General features: G+C 41.7%; 1 protein-coding gene across 1 annotated transcript; it reads right to left on the bottom strand.

The window, feature by feature from the left end:
• Nucleotides 1–1,208: 1,208 nt before the first annotated feature.
• Nucleotides 1,209–4,479, bottom strand: CD70 (CD70 molecule). Its single transcript, XM_007489030.3, has 3 exons — nt 4,109–4,479; nt 2,962–3,019; nt 1,209–2,811 (listed from the first exon to the last, which is right to left on the bottom strand). The coding sequence occupies exons 1-3, from the start codon at nt 4,253–4,255 to the stop codon at nt 2,390–2,392; spliced, it is 627 nt and encodes a 208-aa protein (XP_007489092.1). The 5' UTR covers nt 4,256–4,479; the 3' UTR covers nt 1,209–2,389.
• Nucleotides 4,480–22,689: the final 18,210 nt, after the last annotated feature.

Here is a 22,689-nt window from a genome sequence, read left to right as displayed (position 1 = left end):
CTCCCCCACATCCTGCCTCTAGCGCAGAGCGGTCTCGTGTCTGGCCGGATGACTAGATGAGCACTATCAGGGGATCAGAGACTACTCAGACTCCCTAGGGACCAAACTGAGAATGGAGCAATTTTAACTGAAAGTGATGCTCTGAAACAAAGCTGTAAATGAAGACAGATGTCCTGGTCCAGGGCTCAAAGGGCAGGGGCCAGGTCCCTGCTAGGGGAGCATAACAATTAGGAATCTCCATGGCAGGGCAGTTTCAGAAATGTCATGAAGTATCACAAGCCAAGACTTGAGCTGAGGAAAAGAAGATTGCCCTGGGGCCAGCCCAAACTTGTTTGGGCCTCAACCTTACATCTAGGGGAAAACCCAGAGGACGCATGGAGCAACTGAATATTGTGATGATTCCCTCTAGGGCGGAAGTTCTTAATAGGGGGGTCAGAGAGACTTCTGGAAGTCTCAGAGAACTTGTCTGGGAAATTAATTAGGAATCCCACCTCTATTTGCATGAATTTTAAATCCTGATTCCTTTGTTTTTTGGGTTTTTAAGAGGTTTTTTTAAAATTAATTAATTAATTTAGAATATTTTTTCCGTGGTTACAAGATTCATGTTCTTTCCCTCCCCTCCTGCCACCCCCTCCCATAGCCAACAAGCAATTCCACTGGGTTTTACATGTGTCATTGAGGTCTTGATTCCTTTGTAATCTTATATATTGTTATATGCTTTTAAAAACATTGATTTTGGGGGCAGCTGGGTGGCTCAGTGGATTGAGAGTCAGGCCTAGAGATGGGAGGTCCTAGGTTCAAATCTGGCCTTAGACACTTCCCAGCTGTGTGACCCTGGGCAAGTCACTTGACCCCCATTGCCTAGCCCTTACCACTCTTCTGCCTTGGAGCCAATACACAGTATTGACTCCAAGATAGAAGGTAAGGGTTAAAAAAAAAAACATTTATTTTACTAGACTGCTGAAAAGGTTCATAACACCAAAAAAATGTTGAGAATCCTTGCTCCTGGAGCAGGAAGCAAGATGATTTGGCTGAGTTCTGCTTCATACTTTCCCTCCTCAATCTACTACCTCATCAAATCCTCCACTCTCCAATTCCCCAGCTCCTATTTCTTCTATTCCAACCCTCCCCTGGCTAAGAACCAGGAGGTTTGATCTCTAGGATCTTAGGCAAATAATTTTTCATAGCCATGAAAAAGCGTCAAACAGTTTTAGCTCATCTCTAAGGGAGCTGGATTATCCCAATTAGTATATTCAATATTTATTAAATTCCTACTATGCATAAAATTCAAGTACTAGAGATACAAAAATTCAAACAATGGCCTCAGGTCCTGAGTTTCATTTCCAGACCCCAAGAAGTTTACATTCTACTGTGTACCATTTTGTGCACAGATTGGTATATTGCAAGGGAGGGTGACAAAGAAAAGATCAGCTAAGATGCTAGGAGAAAATTTGAAGAGAGACTGGTTTAACTGAGGAAATCAATGAAGGCTTTAGAAAGGAGATAGTGCTTTGAGCCAAACCTTGAAGGAAGAGAATTCTGAAGCTATGTTGTGGGGTACTAGAGGTGAACCCCCGTCGTTCGGGAAGGGTACCTTTTGCAAGATGCAGGACTCCAAAACTTAGCTTAAAAATAAAAAGAGAAATTTATTAATTTGGAAAGTAATGATGAGAACAGCCAGGAGGATAGCAAGGTGGAACAGCAAGATGGGGAACTGCTCCTTGGGAGGACAGCATGGATGGAAAAGCTGTCCCTCCCCACACCCCCCATGCCATCAATTCTGGGAATTTTATACTCTTTACCACAGTGTAGACATGATGCTGTGTCATGGTGACTCTAGAGTGGTAAACACTCAGGCATTTTCTTGGGGGTTTGGTCATCTGACCAGGTCTGCCTAGAGGCATAGGGGGTGACCCCCATAGTTTAGGGGACAGATGGATGTCTGAGATATAACTTGATGATATCAAGGAGGTGCATCTCTCTGTCCACCTAAAGGATGATCCAAGGAGGATAATTCTCTCAGGGTCTTATAGGAATCATCAGATGTTTGGGGTTAGGAGTCACAAGGGCATAGGGGAGCAAAGGAATTTCCCTGCTAACAGTTTGCCTGAGTTTGGGGGGTACAATGCCCATGCCAGCTAGAACTTAGAAGAAAGTCAATACCAGACAGGAGAAAAGAACCTGCATGACTACCCAGAGCCTGGTGATCTAAGACCAAATTGAGGGAAAAGCACAGAGTTCATTTGGGTTGCCACTTAGAATGCCCTCAAAAGAATGAGGTGGAGTAAGGCTGGGCCTTTAGTCGGGAGCTGCTGTTCTGGTCTCTTCCTTGGTAGCAGCTGTTAGGGAATCCACCTAGCCTGGGTTACAATATCTTGAAAGTCCAGGACTATTCGTATTCTACAGGAAGAGATGGACGTAGCCAAGAGACTCCAAAGAAAGTCTCATCAGCATTGGGTGAGGGCTTAATGGGATGTGTCAGGTTGACATAGAGGGTGTCCTGGTGACTGAGATTCACCTGGAGGCTGGCGCTCAGAGAACATCTGCCCTGGAAGTGTCTTCGGAGGAGGCTAGAATGGCGGCTCTGAGCAGAAAGGATGCCAATGGTCAAGGTTGAGGCTTTGACCTCCCCAAGTTGATTGCCTTGGACGCTGGCCTGGACGCATTCGGCCAGAGTCACTTGGACATAGATGCTGTAAATACCACTGCGCTGGGTCTGCAAGGAACCCTGGGCCAAAATGAGGCCATATAGGAAGGAGCGGCCCAGGGATGGATCCCCTTGCCACTGCAGGGTGTCATCTTGACGAAATCCTGGGAGAGAAAAGGAAAGACAGGGGCTTAGACAAACAAAAATGAGAGGCAAGTCCACACACACATACACATACTGCACACACACACACAAACCTATAGATGTACTCAAAGAGACACCCATAGATAGGAACATATACAATTTATTGTTACCTGTGTGGTTGAGCAGGAGATGGGCTGTATGAATTCCCTCAAGTTTGTCATTCTCAGTCTGAGGGAAAAGGACAGCATAGAATGGGATGGCACCAATTCTGATGCTTTTAGAGCTCTTCACAGTCAAAGAAGCCCATAAAACACTTTTCTAGAAGGCCCCAATCTCAGCCTAGAATCTATTATACCTGTACTTTCTGTCTTTCTGTCTACCTGTCTCTCTGACTCTCTTCCCTTCCCTCCCTTTTTCTGACTGTCTTTCTGTCTCTCTCTCCCTTTCTCTCTTTCTTTCTGTCTCTCTGTCTCTCTTCCACACACATACACTACACACTCCCCACACTGTTCCTATTCTCCTCTGACCCTGACCCCGGCCCCTTGACATTTCCTCTTTCCCCTATGAACTGGATAAAAAATGTGCTTTCAAATGCAGCAAGAAGCCTCATGAAAGGCTCTAAAAGCCTCATGAAAGGCTTTTAGAAGAATTTCTTAGCTTCCTGGAATGGGAAGAGGGTACACAGTGAAGAGAAGATCCAGGAATGATGCCAGGAGGCCTTAGCCCAGGGGAAAGGGGTCTGATGGGCTGACTGTCCCAAGGTTCCTCCCAGATCAAAGAATTTCTGGTAAGCCCCTTCACTTACTCTGTGAAGCTCTCCTATTGTCATCTGAGTCATTACCTGGGGAAGACCCACTGAAATCCTTCTCACTCTGGAGCCCCTGCCCGCCTGCCTCCATCTTGGGATCTCCCTGACTGGCTTTAGAGTCTAATGAGCTCAGGCACACTGCTCGAGTGGCCTCATAAATAATCCTCCCCATCCACATCACACCACATACAGCTTAAATCCAGATGTCTTCTCTCCCCGTCTCATCTCCTCTTCTTCATTCTCTTCCTGCCTCTCTGCCTCTCTCCTGGTCCCTTTATATCCCATGCCTCTACCTCTCAGTCTCCCTTTCTCCCCTTATCACTCCTCCATCTCCATCATCTCTCATATCACTATTCCCTTTGCTTCTCTGTGGCTCCCCAGGATCTCCCCGTCCTCATGTCTGTACCTCCACTTTGATCCTTTCCTATCTCTCTTCTCTTCCTTTCTTATCTACAACCCCACCCCACTGAGACCAGAAAATCAGGAAGGTTTAGTGGGCACTCACTTACCTCACAGTGGACATTACAGCAATGTCGGTAGAAAATGCAGCAAACCAGAGAAAACACCAGGAAACCAGCAAATAGCCCGGTGACAAAGCCAATCAGAGGATATTGAGAGGAGATCCTTAGGTTCTGTCTGTCCTCCCCAGAGGCCATGGTTCTGCAGTCCTTATGGGGACTGGGGAGCTGGGGGACAAATGGACTGGGGTGAAATATGAGCTGTGTAGGCAGATGGAGAGGGAGACTCAAAGAGGAAAGCAAAAGGGGTGTAGGGGGGGAGAGTGCAGAGAAAAAGAAAACAAAGACCAGAGAGAGAGAGGGAGGGAGGGAGGGAGGAAAAGAGGGAGGGAAGGAGGGAGGGCCAAGAGTGTGTGGGTAACTCTCTAGACAGGCTGAGGACAACAGGAGGAAATCCAGAGGTCAAAGCCTCCAGAACCTTTCCCCTCCCCTGTCTCCTCCTTCATATACTCCCTTTGCACATGTGAAATAGCCTGGGACTTTTTGTAAGGGGGAGGGAGATAAAAACTTTCCAGGGCAAAAGTCAGGAAGCACTGTGCATGTGACAGTGCCCCTACCCAAACCAGGAGTTACCTGCTACTCTTGACAATGGTCTCCTCAACCCAAGTACTCTCCCTGGAGCAAGCCCTCACTGGACATCACAACCTAGGAACCTTTCTCCCTCCACAGGCAGGACCACGGGTGGAGTACCAAAAAGGGAAACAGGTTGTTGATTAGGATTCTTTACTGGTAAAAAATGAGTCCTAGTTCCTCTTCTTATTTACACTGGACCATATGGTTTAGCAATGTGTCTATAGGAACTGAACTACTTGGTGATCAACAGTGAATTAAGCGAGCCACCACCATGGACAGGAAGACGTTTAGAGACACCCATGTCCATTTTAAGCTCTTAGTTCTCTTTTGCACCCCATTTAGATCTCTGAGATCACAGAACTGAAAAGGAAGGATCCAGGAAAGTGGATATACCCTCTTCTTCTTCTTCTCCCTCTTTTCCACCCCTACTTCTTATTCCTTAAACAAGATCAAAACACAGTCCATTTCAGAAAATCATCTATCCTTTGAGCTTTGTAAAACACAATGTCAGAACTAGAAGGGACCTCTTTCCACTCCTCTCTCTCTCTCTCTCTCTCTCTCTCTCTCTCTCTCTCTCTCTCTCTCTCTCTCTCTCTCTCTCTCTCTCTCTCTCTCTCTCTCTCTCTCCCTCTCTCCCTCTCTCCCTGCCTCTCTCTCTCTCATCTCTATCTCCCATTTAGAATCGTAGACCCATGGAATGACTGAAAAATCATCTCAGCCAAAGTCCTCGTTTTAGATAAAGAATAGAAAAAATGAGGCACAGAGAGATGTCTACCCAAGAGAAAATTGAATAAATCCCAACTATCCAGCTTTCATTGTGTTTGTTTCCAGAGCCATCTCACACATCTCACAACCTCCAAAAGTCAATCTCTCTGATCATCTTTTCTTTTCTTTTTTTAATCCTAAACTTCTGTCTTAAAATCAATACTAAGTATCAGTTCGGAGGCAGAAGAGTGGTAAGTAGGTTTAATGATGTATCCAGGGTCACACAACTAGGAAGTGTCTGAGATCAGATTTGAACCCAAGACCTCCCATCTCTGGACCTAACTCTCAATCCATTGAACCACCTAGCTGACTCTGATATTGTTTCATTATCTATGGTACCTTTTATCAAGATGCAATTTCTTTTTTTCTCGTTTGATTAGATTAATATTTATTTTTGTCTTATCTGAGATCATAATTGCTACCCCTATTTTTTTCCTTTAGTTGAAGCATAATAGATTTTGCTCCAGCCCCTTATTTTTACTTTGTGTCTTTCTCTCTGCTTTAAATATTTCCTGTAGACAGCATTCTATGGAATTTTGGGTTTTAATCCATTCTGTTATTCTTTTCTATTTTATAGGTGTATGTGGGAGGTGTCTGAGGAAGTTGGGGTAGAGGGTCCTAGGAGATGTAGTCTCTCAGGGTTCAGGGTCATTTTAAAACACATTGGTGAACTTACCCCATTCATATTTACAGTTATGATAACTAATTGTGTGTTTTCCTCATCTTATTTTGCCCTTTTACCCTTCTCTCCCTTCCCTTTCAGCCATTCCCTGTTCATAAATATTTTGCTTCCAACCACTACCTCCTCCAGTTTGCCCTACATTTTAACCATTCCCTCCTTCTATGACAGTGAAATCACTTTTAAAGACTGATACATATTAATTTAAGGTCTCCAAGGAATTCACTTACGAAATTTCTAAATGAAAAACTCAAGTCAGAATGAAGTTTTATGGTAATTTAATTACAACGGAAATAAGAAAGAAGGAGAGAGAGAGGGAAAGAAGGGGACAAGGAAAGAGGTTAACAACCTTCTGGCAAAGCCAGAGGGAGTTTGGGCCTTGGAAGGCCAAGTTAGAGAAGGGAATCAGTCCTCTGACTCACGTGACCAATCTGAAGGAAAGCTACCTGCGGGTCTCCTCCCTGCTGGAGCTCCTAGAACGAACTCCCGCCTAGCCCTGTCCACAGGAAGTGAGCAAACTCCAGAGGCTGTTCCCTACCTCACTTCCTGCACCTCACAAGGGCCAATGGTGGCTCAAGCTTGGCTTTGGACAGCCCAGGTGGGCAATTAGTTATTTCTGATTTGTCCTTGACTAGCACATGCCCGTGTAGTGTGGGTGTGCACAATTTTGGATGCTAGTCCAAGCAAGATGAAGGAGATTTAAAAATCACATTTCTCTTACTCTCTTTTCTCTCCTACTTCCCTATAGGGTAAGGTAGCTTTCCTAGCTAACTGAATGTAGGTATTATTCCCACTTTGAGCTAATTCTGATGAGAGTAAAGTTCAAGCATTGCCCACCACATATCACCATCTTCTCCATTGTATTTACTCTTAGGCACCGTTTCATGTGAGATACTTTACTCCCTTCAATCTTTCCTTTTCTCTTCTCCCTGCTATTCCTCTTTCCTGCCCCTTGATTTTTTTTTTGTGGGGGAGAGAGGAGGATATCAGTCCAACCTACTTGCTTACTTCCTTCTTTATTTTTATGCATACTCCTTCTTACTTCCCGACTACTGATAAAGTTCTTAAGCATCATAAGTACTTTAATTTTCTCAAAGGTTTATTTAAGTACCTTACATAACTCAAGTATCATATATATCTTAAATATCTTAATTATCACCTTCCCAGGTATGTATGTATGTACTCAATTCAACTTAATTGAAACCCTTAAGTTTTTGCTTTTCTGTTTACCTTTTTATTCTTCTCTTAAGTGTCAAATTTAGGTCATCAGATTTTCTTTTCAGCTCCAGGGTTTTTTGTTTTGTTTTATGTCTTTTTGTCAGGAAAACCTAGAAGTCCTCTATTTCATTAAATATCACTTTTTCCCACTGGAGAGTTATGCTCAATTTTGCTGGGCATGTGATTCTTGGTTGTTCCCCCGGGTCCTTTCCCTTTAAGAACATCATTTTCTATGCATTCCAATCCTTTAATGTAGAAGGTGCCAATCTTATATAATCCTGACTGTTGCTCCATGATATTTGAATTGTTTCCTTCTGGTTGCTTGCAGTACTTTTTCTTTCATCTGGGAGTTTTTGTTTAGTTTAGTTTTATTTTGCTATAACAGTCCTGGAATGTTTTATATTTGGGTCTCTTGCAGGAGATGATTGGTAGATTTTTTCAAATTCTATTTCCCCCTCTTGTGTGAGAATATCAGGGCAGTTTCCTCTAATGAGTTCTTGTAATATAGTGTCTAGATTATTTATCTGATTCTATCTATCAGGCATTTTGACAATATTTAGATTATCTCTCCTGATCTATTTTTCAAGTCAGTTGTTTTTTCCAGTGAGATATTTCATATTTTCTTCTATTTTTTTATTCTTTTGATTTTTGTCTTACTGTTTCCTGATGCTGAATGGAATCATTAGTTTCCATTTGATTAATTCTAGTTTTTAGGAAATTATTTTCTCCTTGAGCTTTCATGTTTCCTTTTCTATTTAGCCCATTCTAGTTTCTAGGTTGTTGTATCTTTCTATCATTCCTTTCATTATCTGATTTTTTTAAACTTTTTTTCAAGTTCTTTCAAGAGGTCTTTTAGGACTTGACATCTTTTCTCACTCTCCTTGGAGGCTTCGCATATTTCCTTTTTGCCATTGTTGTCCTCTTCTGAGTATATATTTTGATTTTCCTTCTTACTAAAGTTCTCTAAGGTTGGGTTTTTTCTTTGTCTTTTTCTCCTTTTGCTAGTTATTATCCCCCCCCCCCCCCCATTGTTGCCTTATCTGTCTGTTGAGGTTCTGCTCTATTCCTGGGGAGGAGAGAGCACTGTTTCAAGTGTGCAATGTATTCTTCTCTGGTGCCTGGGGTAGGCCCAGCTATCTTTAGGTCCCTTAGGGTACCTTTCCAGGAGGTGGAGCCGTTTCCTTCTTTTAAGAAGGCTTGCAGCATTTTTTTTTTCAGCTGGATTTTGTTCCCCCTGCTTTTTGGTTTCCCTGTTGTTCCTTGTGTCCAGCTGTTCTCTCATCTATCACCAGTTCTCGGGTTTTATGGAAGCAGGTAGGGCTGGCATTGAGTTGCTCTCCCTCTCTGTTGGTTTTGTTGCTTCACATCAAGTGTAGGGCTGCTCTGGCTTGGAAGTTTTCCTCCCTAAGGCTTCCATAGGGCTAGTCTTGGGCTGCTCCCTACCTTGTTGCCCTGGGTCACTTGGAAGTGCTTTGCAAGCTCTCTCTATGCAGCACTCACTAAACTGTTCTCCCCTCTCCCTTCTGTGAGACATGTCCCTCATGCTTTCCTTTGTTTTGAGGTGCTTTATTCCCTATTTTTGTATGTTTGGAAGGTTTGGACAAGCTTAGTGTCCCTTATTCCACCACCTTAGCTCCCGACATGCAAGTGTTAAAAATGCTTGTTGAATTGAATTGACCATCCTAGAGCTTCTCTAATCCTCCAGTGTCATCCCTAATTTATTCCACATTTTCCTGGGCCATGGACCTTTCCAATTAATTCCAGAGCCTAATGGAGACATTCCTTGGTCTCCCTCAACTATTCAGCCCTCCCATAATCCACTTAGCACTTCACAACCTCCACATCAATTCAAATTTCCCTGAGCTAACTCACAGCCTCCTTGAGAAATCCCACAGTAGTCTGTCCCAAAACTGCTCTATCCATCACAGAATATCTGAGTCATCCTACAGCTTCCCAACCCATGTCATGGTATTCCTGTTCTTTGTCTTTAGAATAATCTCCAGGACCCTGTCCACTTAATTCTTTTCCAGGCCATCAGCTCTGCCCTAGCTAAATTTTTCTCCCATCCCCATCTTGATCATTTTGTAAACTGGTTCAACTCCACACTGTTCTCTTCTCTTGAGTCCCTTGTCCCTTTCTCCTACCACTTTCACACTTATTCATATGCTCTCAATGAAGCTAGAGAAAACTACAAAACCATCCACTACAAATTGTATTATATAATCCCTACTAAGATAAAAAATATCTCCTTAGATAAGTTACCAACCCACTGACCACACACAGTGGCATTTCCAAAATTTTTCATTCTTCCTTAAATTTCCCATAACTCCCACTCCTCCCACCCTCTTGGCTGAGAACCTTGCCTCACAAAAGAAAAAAAAATTGAATTGAAGCCATTCATTGAGAACTTCCTCTTCTCTTTTCCTTTTCATCTTGTCTCACATCATTTATGTATCTTTTGCCATGATCTTATCCTTTACCCCAATCTCAAATGAAGAGATGACCCTTCTCTTTGCCAAGGCAAACCTCTCTACATGCATCCAGCTTTATCAGAGATCTCTTAACTGTCAAATCCATTGCCTTTCCTCTGATTTCATCCTTCTTGACCTGTCTGAAAATTGTAACACTGTTGATCACCATCTTCTCATTGTTACTCTTTTCTCTCTAGGTTTTTGTGAAACTACTTTATTCTGGTTTTCCTTTTATTTGTCTGACCAGTCCTTCCAAGTATCCTTTGCTATATCTTTATCCAGCTAACCCCAGTTAACAGTAGGAGTTCCCCAAGACTCTATCTTGGACCTCTTTCTTCTTCTTCTATATACTATTTTCCTTGGTAATCTCTTCAACTCTCATGAATTTCATTATCATTTCTTTGCTAATGATTCTCAAATCTTTTTTTCAGTCCTGCCTTCTCTCCTAGAGACTTCTTGATTTCTTGAATTAGATGTTCTGTTCCCTTAACATCTTAAACTCAGCATGTCCAAAATTAAAATCATTATCTATTCTTCTATTTCATATCTTGAACTAAATGTCCCATAGATATTTTAAACTCAATATCTCCAAAATAAAAATTATCTTTTCTTCTAAAACCTCTCCTCTTCCAAGCTTTTCTATTACTATTTTTAAAAAGTTTCTTACCTTCTGTCTTAGAATTAATACTAAGTATTGGTTCCAAGGTAAATGAGTGGTAAGGACTAGGCAACTGGGGTTAAGGTTTTTGCCCAGGGTCACACAACTAGGGAATCATACCACCTTTGAACCCAGGACCTCCTATCTCTCGGCCTGGTTCCCTATTCACTGAGCCACCAAGCTGCCTTCTTCTTCAGGGTATCATCATCCTCCAAGTCACCCAGGCTTCCATCCTTGACTCCCTACTCTATCTTATCCTCCCCCTTAACCAATCTGTTACCAAGTCCAATCAGTTTTTCTTTTGTAACATCTTGCATATAGATTCCCTTTTATGATAGTATCGCCACCATGATGCAGGTCCTTATCCTCTTATTCCTAGGATACTTTAATATTTTGCTGGTTTATCTCTACATAAAATCTCTCCCTACTCCAATCCATCCACCACTCATCTGTCATACTGATCTTCCCAAAGCCCAAATTGAACCATGTCAACTTTTCCCTACCCCATTCAATAAATTCCAAGATCAACTATAAAATCTTCCATTTGGCATTCAAAATCCTTTATAACCTGACCCTCTCTTTTCTTTGCAATTCTCTTACATCTTACTTCTCTCCATGCCCTCGGCAATTCAGAATCATTAGTCTCCTTGCTACTCTTAGTCACTGTTATAACCTTAGTTATTATCTAGTATCACAGAATCCACAGCATATAGTCATATTTTACTAACTCTTCAGAGCAGGTTGAGCAAAAGTTACTGATATTCTGGCCCATTACATAGTGGAATAGAGCTTTTAAATTACCTATTTATCCTCTAAAATTGAAAAATATATTTGAACAAGCTATTTACTACCCAAGGAATTTAAATATAGATCTATCTAAGTGGCTACAAATTTGAGAGCTACTACTATTCCTTTCACCCCTAGTTTGTCTTTCCCAATGTTTTCTTTCATTTACTCTTCCTTGAAACTATTGTCATGTCCCTATTTGGATGTATAGTACTACTTTAGGATAGCATGAAGCCTCATGAGGAACTTCATGTTTTATAAGACATAAGAAATTTTTTTTGAAACATTTCACTTTATCGTGCTAATATTGTCTCCACTATTTGGGAATTCTTAATTACCATTTGAATTCAGAATGATATGTGTTTTTAAAAATTAATCTCCCAACTCCATGCATTTTCTTTCTTTCTTTTTTTTTTAATTAGGCATTTTATTTGGATAGATCAAAGGACTGGTGAGCCAGGACCACACATGTGTTAGATCCCAGGAGCTCCATCCCACTTGAATAATACAGAGTTTATAAAAGGAGAAACCACAAAGGATTGGGTGTAGCATGTAGGGTAATGATAACCTTTCAGGTACAGATATTAAAGAGATGGGAAAGAGATTAAAGAGATGGAAAAAAAAAAGATCTTCCCTCTTAGACTGTGAGCTCCTTGGAAGCAGGAGGACTGTCTTTTGCTTTTTTTTTTTTTTAAATCTCAGCATTTAGCACAGAGTTGGCACATAGTAGGCACTTAACACAAGCTTGTTAAATGACTGATTGGCAATGGGCCATCCCACAACCTCATAACTACCCCATAATATTTCTAAATCATTCCATAGTCTTGGGGAATAGAGACATCATGGGGAGTAATCGGGAGTAATGGGCCCTGAAAAACCTCAGAGCAGAAAAATGAAGTGGGTTAAGAGACCAAATGTAGTTCATGGTGGATGTTAGATGAAAATGGCTCCCTTCCCTTTCCCCATATTCTCATAGCCATTTCTCTGTCTCTGTCTCTGTCTCTGTCTCTCTCTCTCTCTCTCTCTCTCTGTCTGTCTGTCTGTCTCTCTCTTTCTCTCTCTCATCCTTCCTCCTTCTCTCTCCCTCCTCCCACTTCCCCTCCACCTTTTTTCTCTCTCTCCCTCCCTCCCACAGCATCCCAGACTTCTCAGAAATCCCAGAAGTGATCAAATTCAACCTGTATCTGTCCAAGAACCCTCTCTATAACATCACCATGTGGTTATCCAGACTCAACTTGACTCAATAAGAATTTGCCGACAAACTCTTTCCTTGCCCAATATTAAATTTTGTTAGGTCTCAAGGCAATCCCTGGGGCTCCTGGTTCTTTTGGGGCAGATAAAACCTGATTCATTCAATGTTGTTCACTAAGAAGTGAAGTTCTTCATTACAGAAGACCAAGTGTTATAGCTGGTTTGTACATATGTGTTTGCTTGTTATCTGCTTTATCAGGCCATGATCTCTTAGCAGGCAGGACTTGTTTTTTGCCTTTCCTTGTACTTCCAGGGCTTAGCACAGTGCCATAGTAGCATAGTAGCAGCCTATTGACTGTTTGACCATTGAGAGTTATCCAGACTGCCTGGCCAGTGGCCTTGTTGACATAAAATGACCCAGAAATTATAAATTGTGGAGTCATCCATGTATTGGGCTAGGAGTTGCTAATTCAGCTCAACCACGTCATTAGGAAATGATGACACATTAGTACATTTGCAAGAACTGAAAACTCTTCTCTGAAAGAAAAATGTAACCAGCAAGTGCCAAAAACCCTTAAGTAAATTCCCTCTTACTAGTAGACTTATGCAAGGAGTGATCTGTCTCCAAATAAAAGGAACCATGTGGCCCACATGAGGAGGTGGGGGAAGAGAAAGGCAAGGCTAGAGGAAAGGGAGGCCAAATCATGTGTTGTTCTAGGATGCAACATAGAACAAATAGAGCTATCTTAAATTAGGGGCAGAGATTTAGAGGTGGAAGGGATTTTAGAGTTCTTTTAATCCTATTCTATCCTTTTACAGATGATAGAACTGAGCCCAGAAAGTTAAATTGATTTACCTGAGAAACTAAAATATCTAGTAGTTACTGTGCCAGTAGCAGAGCCAGAGTTCAAATAAAAATGATTTTATTTTATTTGATTTGATTTTATTAAAAAATAAAAAGATTTTAAATTTGTTTTGCTCTTTTCATTATCTACCTTAGCTAAAGGTTGATTTACATTGGACTTGAGGTCTAGTTTAAAAAAAAAAACACCAACAGGTCTCTTTCAAATAAAGTATCTAGATGTTCCTCCCCATTCCATATTAAAGTTGAATTTTTTTTAACTCAGATAGTATTTTGCACATTTTCCATCATTAAATCTAAAGTTATTATATTTGGGCCAGCATTGTATTCCATCACGACCTTGAAGGGTTCTGACTCTGACCTCCAACACATTAAATATTCCTCTTAGCTTTGTGTTATCTTGACAGATGAGCATTCTATTTTTACCTTCAGCCAAGTCATTGATCAAATTCTTACACAGTGCTGGACCAAGCACAGAGCTCTGGGATTCCCTATTGACACTTAAGTATTACTGCATGTCCTTTGAGTACTGTCAATTCAAATCCACCTAGCTGTACTGTCATCCAGTCCATATAGCCCAGTCTTGTCCACAAGTGTATGTGAGAGGTTTTGCCAAATGCTGTACTGAAATTTTGGCAAACAGTATCTAGTTTACTTTCTTGATTTACCACATCTGGCTACTTTATCAGAATAAGAAAACGATATTATTCTGGCCATGCTTATTCTCAATGAAGTTATGAGATCATAATTGATATCACTTATTCCTTTTTTATGTTAACCAACCATCCTTTAATAATATGACTTCCTTAATAATAATAAGTTAATGATTTTTCAAGGAAACAAAGGAAAGCTCGTCCACCTCTAGTTTGCAGATTTTTTGAAATCGGGACATTCATTCATCCTCTAGTCTTTCAATATCTCTTCTATTGTCCAAAGCCTTTCAAAGATTTCTGACACTGGGCTTGGTTATCAATCTGATAGCTCCTTCATGTAGCAGTCCACACCTATCTATGGTCAAGGGAAAAGTTAAAATGTAAAGATTGTCTTAGGAGAGCGCATGCTCAGTCCTGCGCATGGCAAATAAAGCCTTTGACCCTTGATCCCAGAGTCTACCAGGTTTAGGTGAGAAATCAGGTTTCTTTGTGCTCACCTGGCTGAGACAAACCACACCTATACCTTGTCGTAATTTACAATTGACCAATGGCAATCCACTGTGTAGTCATCAATATGTATTGTGTACATTTGCATCTCAATGAGAATAAATATAAGGGACCACAGAAAGCCAGCTCTCTTTACCTTATCACCCCTCACCTGTCTCTGTCTTTCCTGGAGCTTGGCCTGTGGCCAAGCTCAACTTTAACTTCCTCTCTCTCTCTCTATCTCTCTCTGAAAGACCTTTTTTCCTTAATCTCCTATCCTCAAATGGTCCGTGCTTAGACTACCAGCTCTAAGAGACTGGTGATTTCTTTCTTGATCTCCTCTCCTCAAGCCGGACTGATCCGTACTTGCAGCCCAGGCTGTAAGGGATCGTGGCTTTTCTTTCAGCTAATCTCCATGTTCATTGCTTACTCCCGTATGTTGATTCAAAGCTACTTAACTGTTTCATGTCCTAGTGAAAGCTAAGTAACTGAGCTTATTCTGTGGAGCTCGATTGTTAAATATTACATGTGTGTCTGCCTGCTTCTTATCCATCTCCTTGGCTCCAACCCTTCCCCCAAGGTCAACCTTCTATCTTTCCTTTCGTGGGAGGGCTGCGGACCAGCCGCCCCACACTTCAGTACACTGGGATACACTTCATCTGGACCAGGTAACTTGAACTCATCAACACTTGTGTATTAGAAAGGATACTGAGGAGATATTTCTGGTAGTAATAACTAAGATACTCCGGCTGACTAAAGAGATACTAGGGGAAACCTCAGGGTGCCTAGTTGTAATGGAGATAGAGATACTTCTGAGAGATAGAGAGATACTACTACAGGGGATACTCTGGGGTTGCCTATTGATCACTACTGATGGCTAATAGATCAAGATATTTCCTACCCTCCACCCTTCACCTCCCAGTTTTCCTGCCATGCCCTCCTGCCTCCCTTCCCCTCCCCCCTGTTAGTCAGCCACCCTTCTAAGTAATTCAAAGGTGAACTGTAGGGTTTAGAGAAGATACTCTTATTCTCTTTCTCAAGTAAGGAGGTTTATTGGGGAAAATAGGACAAGATGGAAGATGAGATGAGAGGGATAGGGTTGTCCCTAGTCTATAAGGAGGGTTAGGAGGATTTGGGGAAATGTCAGTCCTGTCACAGCTGTGACACAAAAATCTGTCAGGGAGATGGAAGAGCAACAATTTAATCTTCTTTCAAACCCAAATCGCAAATCAGTTCTTCACACTCTAAGCCACCAACAAAAGTTAATTTCTTCTCAGCCTAGCTCCAGGAGCCCCTCCCCCCCAAAGATCCTTCAGCCTAGGACAGAAGCTAACAGGGGTCCAGTTCAGAGTTTCTTCCCCCTTCAGCCTGGCTTGACTCTCCAACTGTCTTTCCTGGGAACATTCTATTTGGAATGTTCTTTTTTGATTGACAGCTGAGGTCCTTTTATTTTGTCTTGCATGCATGAAATTCTCTCTTCCTTCATGCCTCTTCCATCCTTGCTTCGCAGACAACTTTTTCCCATGGCATATTGCTCTTTCTGCCCCTCCACCCACCATGGCTTTAATTCTCACTCTAAAGCCAACTTGCTCTGATTATCAGAACTCCTTATCTCTAGACTAGGCTAACCAAATAGTTTTGCTTTAAAGACATCTTTCTGTCTTGCCAGTCAATCAATAAACATTTATTAAGGACCTATGTGCCAGGAAATGTATTATGTAGTAAATACTTAATAAATGCTTCCTTCCTGAACTAAGCAGTGGAAATACAACAAAAGGCAAAAAAAAGGAAGAGAGAGAAGGAAAGGAAAAAAATTGGTCCTCACTCTCAAGGAGACCAGTGGGGGGAAAAATATATAAACAATTATGTACAAAAAAGATACATAGATATAAATACAGATTTTATATATATATATATATATAAAAAAATATATACATATATATAAGTAAGATAAATTGGACATAATCCACAAAGCAAAAGGAAAAGTTCCTTACAAAACCACTGGGACATCTAGCTGCCTATCCTAGGAATAATTTTTTTAAGTGAAAATAAGCTCTGCCTTTCAGAAATTTACATTCTAACACAAAAGAAACATCTCTATGTATGCATGTGTGTATGTGTATGTATATTTAAATGTATAAATTAATCAAAGGAAGTTTTGAGAGGAGGAAGTATACTTATATATGTAAAAGTCAGAAAAGGCTTCTTGTAAAAAGTTTTTAAAAGTATTTGAGTTGAGTCTTTTTTTTTACCTTACCTTCCATCTTAGAATCAATACTGTGCATTGGTTCCAAGGCAGAAGAGTGGTAAGGGCTAGGCAATGGGGGTTAAGTGACTTGCCCAGGGTCACACAGCTAGGAAGTTTCTGAGGCCAGATTTGAAACTAGGACCTCCCATCTCTAAGCGTGGCTCTCAATCCATTGAGCGACCCAGCTGCCCCATTTGAGTTGAGTCTTGAAGCAAATTAGGAATCCCAACTGATATAGTAAAAAGGGATTATATTCCAGGCCTAGGGGCCAATGAGTGCAAATATATGAAAATGGAAGACAAAGTATGTGTGTGCAGAATAAGAATAGCCAGCGCATCAGTATGGCTAAATTGCAGGATATGTGGAGGAAAGTAATGTAAAAGACTACTTGAAGAGCATGAAAGGGCCAGATTGTGAAGAAACGTAAATAATGAACAATAAACCTTATATTTATTTGATCTTAAAATGAATAAGGAAGGGGCAGCTAGGTGGCTCAGTGGATAGAGAGCTAAATGTGAAGACAAGGTCTTGGATTCAAATTTGACATCAGAATCTTCCTAGCTGTGTGACCCTGAGCAAATCACTTAACCCCTATTGCCTTGCCTTACCACTCTTCTGCCTTGGAATCAATACTTAATATTGATTCCCAAGATGGAAGGTAAGAGGTTGTTGTTGCTTTTTTAAAGTAATAGGCAGTTATCAGAATTGACTCTTCTTGGAGTTTAGGGTCCCTTTTTAGAGGATAGCACTATGGGCCATTAGTCAAGCAACCCACTCCCCTTTTGAGCCCTGCTTTCATTAGGTACTTTGTAGTCCTCTAGATTCTAAACTACTCTGGATTTAAAGTACCTCCAAGAGAGAAAAAGCATTTGGCTTATATATAGTTCATACACTCAAGAATTACCTCTCCAGATTTAGCCCATATAACTCACAGTAGCCTTAAAGGAAAAGGACTGAGTAGCCTTTCCTCCATCCTAGCTCTTGCCCTTGCTGTTTTTGTCTGTAGCTTGATTCAGAAATCCTCCCAAAGAATCCAATGAATCCAAGAATTTGAGGCAATTAATTGCTATCAGTTTGTATTCCTGCATTTCCTAGCTTGGCTCCAGTGAATGAACTGAACTGGAATCAATGAATGATCCTAAATATGGTATTAAAATGGCAAAGGCAGTGCTCTAGGTCAGATGATTCACACATTTTTAAATACCACAAGAAATTAAAACCTCATTAAAAAAAACAACAAAGAACCTAGAAAGAAGCAGAATCAAAAGAACATTCTATACAACAACAGAAATATAGTTGGAAGAATAACTTGTGTATGTGCACCTCCAAATAAAGAACTGATAAATAGAAATAAGCAAAACACATTTTATATATGCATATTTTTCACATGATGCCTTCTCTAGTGTGGGAGAGAAGGAAGGAAGGTATTTGAGAATTTTAATGGAACATACAAATATAAATCCAAATAATTTTTAAGTTTCTTATAAAAAAAAACAAGATTTAATCTGAAATTTGAAGGAAGTTAAGGAAGCCAAGAGGAAGAGTTTTCTAGGCATGGAGGATTGCGATTGCAAATGTATGAGGATCTGGAGAAGGGAGTGTATTGGACAAAGAATAGCAAAAAAACTAGTGTCACTGCCAGAGTGTATATTATCTCTCTATTTTTATATTTATGTTCTTTCACCTTAGCAGAATGCCTGGAGCAAATTAAGTGCTAAAGGAAGGAAGGAAGGAAGGAAGGAAGGAAGGAAGGAAGGAAGGAAGGAAGGAAGGAAGGAAGGAAGGAAGGAAGGGAGGGAGGGAGGGAGGGAGGAAGGGAGGGAGGAAGGAGGGAGGAAGGGAGGGAGGAAGTGAGGGAGGGAGGAAGTGAGGGAGGGAGGGAGGGAAAGGACGGAAGAAGGGAGGGAAAGGATGGAGGAAGGAAGGGAAAGGATGGAGGAAGGAAGGAAGGAAGGAAGGAAGGAAGGAAGGAAGGAAGGAAGGAAGGAAGGAAGGAAGGAAGGGAGGAAGGAAGGGAGGGAGGGAGGAAGTGAGGGAGGAAGGGAGGGAGGGAGGGAGGGAGGGAGGGAAAGGACGGAAGGAGGGAGGGAAAGGACGGAGGAAGGAAGGAAGGGAAAGGATGGAGGAAGGAAGGAAGGAAGGAAGGAAGGAAGGAAGGAAGGAAGGAAGGAAGGAAGGAAGGAAGGAAGGAAGGAAGGAAGGAAGGAAGGAAGGAAGGAAGGAAGGAAGGAAGGAAGGAAGGAAGGAAGGAAGGAAGGAAGGAAGGAAGGAAGGAAGGAAGGAAGGATTTAAAGCAGTTTCTGTAAAAGTATTTGCCCTACCAAATGTACTTCTGGGTGACATGTCACTCTCTTGATGCAAGACTCAGTGTCTTAGCTACCAGTGTAATCTGCTACTGGACCAGGTCATGTAGTTTATATCCTACCACTGCATTGACACACTAGACTCACACAAGCAAACACTGGTATTGACGTCCACTACTGAACTTCTCCTCCAACTTTTCAAAGCTCTCAAATAGATGGCATAATCCATAGAATATTGAGCCTGGACTCAGGAAGACATTACTGCAAATTTGACCTTATGGATTTACTGGGTGACCCTTGTCACATTGCTTAACATCTCTTGGCTTCAGTTTTTTCAACTGTAAAATAGGGGTGATAATAATAGCACCTACCTTCCAGGACTGTTGTAAAGAATCAAATGAGATATATTTGTAAAATGCTTAGCAGACTGCCTGGCACATGCTAGGTATTAAAAAAATTTTTTTTTAATTTTCATCCTTCCAAAGAAAAGAAGACACAAACAGGAAGTAGCCTCATCCCCGACATGACCATGTCCACAGACTCACAGGGCATCCCTTCACCTGCCCTATAGAACTCAGAGTGCTCCTTATCCCTCATGATCAGCAAGAAAGAACAGAAAACCAGTTGGGCTCTCAGGACCTTTTGCATTCACTCCCCGTTCTGGTTCAACACCCAACATCTTCCTTACAACGTAGTAAGACAGGAAACAGTTGCTGAATGTTGCTCATGGTCTGAGATGGTGAGCCCGGTCCCTCCATTCCCCATCACCAGGAGACTTATCAAATTCCCATTCTTCCAGGACTTGGTCCTCACTTGACAGTCTGTCCTCCCCTCCCCCTCCCCCGCCCCCATTATGCTTCTCTTTTCCCCAACTCAATAAAACAAAAAATCAACCCTTTCTTTTTGGTCCTTAGTATTCATTCAAGTTTACTGATGGGTTCATTTCCTGTACATCCATGACATTCTCTTTAGCTGACTTCCCCTTTCCTTCCTTACTGGAATTGGTTCTGTAGGTGTCTTTAGAATTTCATTTTTTAAAGTTTTCCTTCCTTCCCACTCTACCTCCTCCCCTCCCCCCATTGGCTGATTTCCTCCCTAGAATTCTGAGGCAAGAGATCTCACTTATTCTTCTCGTGAGCCCTTTGAAATCTACTCTGCCAAAATCTTAGCCTCATATGGGACTCTCCCCAGCTCATCTTTTCTTTCCCTAAGACAGAGGGAGTGCTCACTTCCTCCCAAAGTTCTGTCATTTCCACTTAAAGCAATTCCTTCCTTCTTGTTGGTCAGAATTCAGTCTACACTAGTTGTTCCTGCTCATGGTTTCCTCCACATTCTGAAGGCTGAAATTCGAATAAGGGAAATTTAGGAATTAATTATCTCTTCCATTTTTTCCAGCAGATTTCTAGATCATTGAAAATCTTGTCTGACTTCTCCCTTTCCATCACATATAATCTACCTCCCTTTCTCATTCCAATTCTCTGTCTGTCTTTGTCCTTCTTCCCCTTCCTCCTCTTCCTCCCCCACTCTCTCCACTTTATTTCTGTCCTTCTCTGTCTGTCTGTCTCTCTCTCAACATCTTTCTCCCTTCTTTGCTTTCTACTTTGTGCTCCTCTCTCACTTTGTCTTACTTTGTTTGGAAAGCATTGGAGGAGTCTTCTGGAGGGAAAGGACTGGGTTCAAGTGCCCCCTACAATGGTTAGTACCTGGGTAACTTTAGGTGAGTCACCTCACCTCTCTGAGCCTCAGTATCCTAATCTGTAAAAGAAGATTTGTGGTCTAGATGGTTCCAATTCTAGATCTGTTATCAGTTGATGTCTGACTCACTCATTTTTAGTCTGTTTATTTCTCTCTCCCTCAGGTCCAGGTCCAGACATGGTGAATTGATATTAATTTCCCCTCCTGGTGTGAGTACAGTCCTGAGGCCCAAATGCTGGTTCATAGCCCCTCCTGGCTGCTCCCATCTCCCAAATAAACCGTGGCAGTCCTTTCCCATTTTTCCCACTGGTCCCACTGAAGGAAGGATGGGTAGGATAGGACTCTCCAGGATATCGACAGGAAGGAAATGGTGGCTAGCAGATGTGGGGGTGAGCTGAGCTGGGGAATGCAGGAAACAAGGCTCCATCCCAGTAGCCCAGAAGTACTTCGCAGCCCACAGACACCAGCCTGGAATTTCCATGAGCCCCACACACCACTGGTGTCTACCGCAGACTTACTGGTCCTCTTCTATCTGCCTCCTTCATTGGCTCAATAATCTATAGACATATGAAGCACTCACCATGTGCCAAGTACTGATGGGAAATACAAAGGCAAAAATAAAGCAGTTATTGCCTTCAGGGAGATTAAGATTAATTGGGGGAACAACTTGCATGCTCCTTGTTAAGAAGCAGTGTGTTTTGTTGTCTAGCAAAGCAATGGGTTGGTGGAGAGAGGAGAGTGGGGTCCTCATACATTGAGGAATGACTAAACAAGTTATGGTATATATAATGTGAGGAGCTATTACTGTGCTGTAAGAAATCATAAAAGGGCCTCAGATACTTCCTAGCTGTGTGACCCTGGGCAAGTCACTTGACCCCCATTGCCTAGCCCTTACCACTCTTCTGCCTTCGAACCAATACACAGTAATGATTCTAAGACAAAAAGTAAAAGTTAAAAAAAAGAAATAATAAAAAGAGATGGACTCAGAGAGGTCTGGGAAGAATTGTCTGAAAGAATGTAGTTTAGTAAGTCGAACTAGGGGAACTATGTGCATTTGAACCACAACATTGTAAACAAAAACCTGAAAGGCTCAAGTCATGCAATGACCAATCACGGCCTTGGGAAGCTGATGATGAAACATGTCCCTCATCCCTTAGTGAAGAGGGATGGACTGGAGGTGCAAAGTAAAACAAATATTTCTGTTGTTTTTTTTTTCAACCCTTACCTCCTATCATTGAATCAGTGCTGTGTATTTGTTCTGAAGGGGAAAAGAGCTGTAAGGGCTAGGCAATGGGGGTTAAGTGACTTACTCAGGGTCACACAGCTAGGAAGTGTCTGAGGCCAGACTTGAACCCAGGACCACTGTCTCCAGACCTTCAACTCTATCCAATGAGTCACCCAGCTGCCCTTAAAATATATATTTTCAAATAGGATCAATACTGCACATACTTGTTTTACTTAAAACCTTCCAGCCCATCCTTAATTCTAGTGCCTTCCCTCTGTTGATTATTTCACATTTATCCTGTATATAGCTTGTCCTGTACATGGGTGTTTGTATTGGTAGCCCCTATTAGTGGTGAAGGAAATGGCAAAACCACTTCAGCATGCACCAAGAAAACCCCAAATGGGGTCACGAAGAGTCAGAGGCAACTGAAATGACTGAACAATAACAACAACAAAAGTCCCTATTCCACTCTGAGCTCCTTGAGAGCAGACATCTTTCTTTCCATCCTCAGGGCTTCACACAATGCCTGGCACTTAGTAGCTGGTGTAATCAGTGCTTATTAAGCGCCAGACTGATTATACTCAGTTGTTACAAGGTTGGGCTTTCCAAGGGGAAGAGAGGAGACTTGGGCAGAAGAATCCACATGATGCTGATCACAATGGAAGGAGAAGAGAGAAAAAAGTTTTGGTTGAACATTTTAGAAATGAAAAAGTTGTTGATACTGTCAAGATAAATGGAATGCATTTAAAAATTGAACAA

The sequence above is a fragment of the Monodelphis domestica genome, chromosome 3, assembly GCF_027887165.1.
Source record: "Monodelphis domestica isolate mMonDom1 chromosome 3, mMonDom1.pri, whole genome shotgun sequence".
Classification (NCBI taxonomy): Eukaryota; Metazoa; Chordata; class Mammalia; order Didelphimorphia; family Didelphidae; genus Monodelphis; species Monodelphis domestica.
Note: the sequence above shows the minus strand (reverse complement) of the source record. Positions and strands in the feature narration are given on the sequence as shown.

Excerpts from the sequence above, each read along its gene's own strand:
- CD70 (XM_007489030.3), bottom strand. The coding sequence starts at position 4,255 with ATGGCCTCTGGGGAGGACAGACAGAACCTAAGGATCTCCTCTCAATAT. Across the intron at positions 3,020-4,108 it reads GCTGTAATGTCCACTGTGAG|ACTGAGAATGACAAACTTGA; the intron begins GTAAGTGAGTGC and ends CTTTTCCCTCAG. Across the intron at positions 2,812-2,961 it reads TCTCCTGCTCAACCACACAG|GATTTCGTCAAGATGACACC; the intron begins GTAACAATAAAT and ends TTTCTCTCCCAG.